The following is a 4,775-nucleotide window of genomic DNA, read 5'->3' on the forward strand; positions in this document are numbered from 1 at the left end:
GTGATTCTCGCGAGTAAGAAGCTCGCGCGGGGGCAGGCCGAGGTTGATCGGCGGATTCTGCGAAGAAGACGCCATGGCCGACTCGATGAAGACGGCGGCGAGCGATGGAGCCTGGCGATCTAGGCGGAAGAGCGGCCTGATACCATGTAAAACGAATAAACTGATCAGGTAGTCTGGGCTACTCGGATACACATCGAGTCCCTGTTCTCGTTTATTTATATGCTGACATAGGTCGGTGCTAGATACAACGTATAGGACTAGGTAACTTGAGTCCTATTACAACTAACATAAGCTAAACGTATCACAAGCGATTACGTTATCTAACACTCAGGCCGCATGGGCAAAAGGTAGCCTGCTTTCTCTACTCTCCCTCCCCTCTCTCTCTCTGACCCCGGTACTATATACCAGCACTCGAGTCTCCGTACTCGCAACAGCGATCCACATGATCCGCAGCACATAGATGAGCTGAGCTGATGGAACATAACAGTGACACTAGCACAACAATCTCGAGATGTCAAGAAACAGTTTCTGTCTCCGGTACCAAACGTCATGACGGTAACTCACAGTGCTGCCATGCACCCACGACAAGAACTCAAGAACAGGTAGGTACGCCGTCGCACACACAGCAGCAGAATCTCCCTTTTCTTGCCCTCTCCTCTTCTGCTCCATTCTCATTTTCCAGTCCAAGCCCACAAGAACCCACGGCGCCTCTGTGCCTACTCTGAGAAGTTGCAATACCAGACCTGTGTGCCAACACATGATTTCCTTCTCTTTTCCGAAAATACGTCATTACCAATAGGAAACATGCCGGCGTCTGAACTCTCGCAATCTTGAGACCAAAATCAAGGACATATCGTCAGGAGTCAACACATTTTTCGATAAAGGAAAAAGATATTAATATCAAAAAGATACTATTAATTACACTTAGCCTCTACACCAATACGTAGTATATTGTTAGGAACTAGTCAATATATTAAGAATGCATACGGTTAAAAATGAAAAAATAAATAATAAAAAGACCCCGCCACAATGATTGACCACAAGCAGCAGCTGGATCCAAACCACCACCAAATACAACACCCTGAGTACAAACGAGGCTACGCAAAAGTGACGCCTCTAAGAAGGTAACATTGCAGCAACACCGTCGTCGTCCAATCAAAAGTTGCAGGTTTTCTCCTTGGAGGGAATCCAAACAAAGCTTTCAACAAGGATGACTTTGCCAGGTAAAACCAACCCTGGACATCGAGACTTGGTAACCGACGGGCACGCCAAAAACTGATGTCCCCAAGTGCTACCACTCCCACTCACCGATGTCACGGTCGCAAAGCATCAATCACCAGGACCACATCATGCGCGATCTGGACAAGAGCAATGACCCTCAGCCATGCCCGTACAATAGCCTGCGAAGCAACGTCTACATCCTCTGAAGACTTCGCATCCGCAAATACCTTATGTTCTTTCCAATCATAGTCGTCTTGACATTCCCCACCTCTGTCACATATATCGACATGTCCCGTGGTGTTTACGAGAAACAATGTTTCACGTTAACATCCCCTCGAATCCCCATAGGCTAAAAGTTGCGGACGTGCATGACCAGGTCTCATGCACCAGCCGCCCGTGACCATCCTAGCCAATCCGTGAAAAATGTCGATGGGGTAATCCAGAACTCGTTGACGGCCAGATCTTGGATGATCGATCGCATGCAGATTGGAAGAATTGGTCGGCTGGAGATCACTAGGATAACCATCAAACACCTTTATTTGAGCAACAAAAACAACAGGAGCTATGAACGAAGCACACAGATCCCCGCCATCATTGCAATTCATCGGCATCTGCCTAGCGCCATGGTCGCCACCCATGCAGCCGACACAAGCGCCCAGGACCGTTACCTCGACTCCCTTACTCTTACGCCATCATCGTGCCGCCTTATTCGGAGGGCTCTCTTCACCAGCACCGCACAAGAAGACAACACCGCCTCTGCCGTCGGCCAGGTGACCTTTGCCCTCCGGCATCCACCAGCGACAGCGGGGGTGACGGTGGTGGAGGTTGTGGGGGCGGCGACTAAGGTTTACGCCCGAGCCGCCCCTAGAGAGCGACGCGGCAGCGATAAGTGGTTTATCACCCCAAGTGCGTGAGTCAATACATACGCGCCAGTTCACTCAGATCTCAAAATTGAACCGCACCAACAATAGACCATCCATGATCCAACAAGAGTTCAAGAACATCACAACCATCATCAGCTCAGCTTTGTGCTGGTACATCTGCAAAGAGCGAGAGAATCTCTGTTACTTTCCTCTTTTGCCCCATTCTCATTTTCCAGTCCAAGGTCACAAGCAGCAGCTAGCACCAGACACCAAAGGCAAGCAACTGCAGTTCATGGAGATCCTCAGCTCCATTTATAAATCATCATGATTCATGAAAAACAGTAGTACCATCCATCACAATAACTTGTCACATTCTACCTTGTCCCAGCAGGCACCGTGCCATGCACCTCTCCCTCCCCAAAAGCCATTACAGCAGCCAGTTAACTTCAGTAACATACCATCCTACCAAGATCACAGAACCACGCAGGCAGGTGTCTCAAGATCGAACCTGCATCAAGTTCCTCCCCCAAAAAAACTACAGTTTCAGCAATCAAGCTTTCAACATTGCTGTCTGTCCGAGCCTATCTATCCCAGTTGCTCACCAATTCCTATCTATGTATCTGTTCCGACTCACTCCGGCCGATCGATGTCACATGACGGCGCAGGCGTTGGGGTTCTCGTCGCTGAGGAGGAACTGGGTGGCCTGCAGCGCCTGGCTGTCGTAGTAGGCCGTCTTCCAGAGCGCCAGCTCCGCCGCCATGGCCTTCTCCGCCGCCTCCTTGGACTGCTTCCCGTCCTTGCACTCGCCCTGCTGCTTGCCGCCGTCCTTGTTGCCGCCCTCCCCCTGCTGCTGCTGCTGCTGCTTGCCGTCCTTGTCCTTGTCCTTACCGGGCGCCACGACCTCCACGGGGCGCTTCAGCTTCTGGCGGAGCTTCTCCGGCAGGCACTTGGCGTCCATCGTGCCGATCACCGTCACCTGGTTCTTGGGGAAATCCATGCGGACCTGCTCCACGCCTGCGTTTACAAGTACACACATCACTGACTGACTGACAACGTATTCGTGCTCGGCAATGCGATGCCGAATTTGATCGAGTAACTACAAGTAGAAGCAGACAATCACGGACAGAAAAGTTTTGATGTGAATGCGCATGGATGGATCGAGAATTGGGTCGAACACATGGCATTCATGCAGGATTGGGCAAGTAAGGCGACCACCGTCGATGATTAGAATGGGAATCCGGTCGAGCACCTGGCGTGCATGCAGGATGGGGCATGTAGCTGCGTACCTTTGATCTTGAACAGCTTGCTGCGGATTTTGTGCATGCAGCCGTCGCAGTGCAGGCCGACGGAGCCGATCTTGAGCACCACCGTCACGATCACCGGCTGCGTGTCACATCAAGCAGAGCAATCTCGTCAGCGAGCGCATTGCAAAGCGGCAAATTTAACAGACGAATACGTGCGTTGTGCGATTCTCCGGGAAGTTGGAATTAAATGATCGACCAGAGCATTAGAAATTATCGAGCAGAGCAACACAAAGCACGGGAGAAATTACAGCCGCTGGAAGTGGAATCCATCTACAGATGTTTAGAGGAGAAGGAGATCGACAGGGTCGGGAACGCACCACGGCCGGCTTCTTGTTGTCCTTGCCGCCCTTCCCCTTGCCGCCGCACTTGTCGTCCTGGTCCTTGCCCTCCTTGTCGAGCTCCTTCCCCTCGTCGTCCTTCTTCTCCGGCTTGGCGTCGCCGTCGTTTCCCTTCTGGTCGCCGCCGCCGCCGCCCTTGTTGTTGTTGTTGTTGTTGCTGCCGACGAGGTCGACCTTCTTCCTGGTCTTGTTGGCAACGCGGTCCCGCAGCTTCTTGGCGTCGAAGCGGCCGACGACGGTCATGGAGCCCTTGTCCACCTCCATCGCCACGCCCTCCACGCCTGCAATAAAGCGAGGCGCGCGCGCGCCCGCCGGGCCGATCGTCGCGTCAGAAGGCCAGCAGATGAAGAAACGCCGTCGGAAACAACAACAGCAGAGGACCGGGCGACGCGCACGCCGGGCGCGCACGCGCGCGAGAGAGAGATAAGGGGCCGTGCGGTGCGGTAGTATTACCTGCGTAGCGTCGGACGGAGGCCCGGATGCGGCGCGCGCAGCCGTGGCAGTGCATGTCGACCTTGAGCACCGCGGTGACGACGGGCAGCGGCGGCGGCGGCTTCTTCTCCTTGTCCTTGCCCTTCTCGTCCCTGCAGCCGCCGGCGCCCTTCTCCTTCTCCTTGTCCTTGTCGTCACCCGCCTTTTCCTTTTCGTTGGCCTTGTCCTTCCCGTCGCAGCCGGAGCCGGCGTCGCCGCCCTTCTCCGCGTCGGCGCAGGCCTTCTCGTCTCGCTCCTCCGCCGCGTGCTCCTGCTGCTGGCCGCCGCCGCCGCCTCCGGAGCCGCACCCTCCCCCGCCGCCGCCTCCGCCGCCGCCGGAGCGCTTCTTCTTCTGCAGATAAGATGAAACAGATGAGAAGGAAATTTACGATTGTTAGAGCCTTGGAGGGAGGAAGGATGGGACAGGAGACGCGCCCCCGCCGCGGGTGCCGGTTACCTTGCCCATGGCCGCCGCGCGCGTCTCCTCCGGGCTGTCCTTCCGAGCTTCCTCTCCGGTGTGCGGCTGTGTGTGCGGCGGGATGGGAGGGACGGCGGCGGGCGCGTTGGGGTTTTAGGTA

At 54.8% G+C, this 4,775-nt stretch overlaps 1 protein-coding gene across 1 annotated transcript; it reads right to left on the reverse strand.

The window, feature by feature from the left end:
• Window positions 1-2,368: 2,368 nt before the first annotated feature.
• On the reverse strand, window positions 2,369-4,378 carry LOC127305329 (heavy metal-associated isoprenylated plant protein 3-like). The gene is made up of 4 exons (XM_051335737.2): window positions 4,180-4,378; window positions 3,706-4,007; window positions 3,371-3,467; window positions 2,369-3,098 (listed from the first exon to the last, which is right to left on the reverse strand). The coding sequence occupies exons 1-4, from the start codon at window positions 4,232-4,234 to the stop codon at window positions 2,734-2,736; spliced, it is 819 nt and encodes a 272-aa protein (XP_051191697.1). The 5' UTR covers window positions 4,235-4,378; the 3' UTR covers window positions 2,369-2,733.
• Between the last annotated feature and the right edge of the window lie 397 nt (window positions 4,379-4,775).

This window comes from Lolium perenne, chromosome 6 (assembly GCF_019359855.2).
Source record: "Lolium perenne isolate Kyuss_39 chromosome 6, Kyuss_2.0, whole genome shotgun sequence".
Classification (NCBI taxonomy): domain Eukaryota; kingdom Viridiplantae; phylum Streptophyta; class Magnoliopsida; order Poales; family Poaceae; genus Lolium; species Lolium perenne.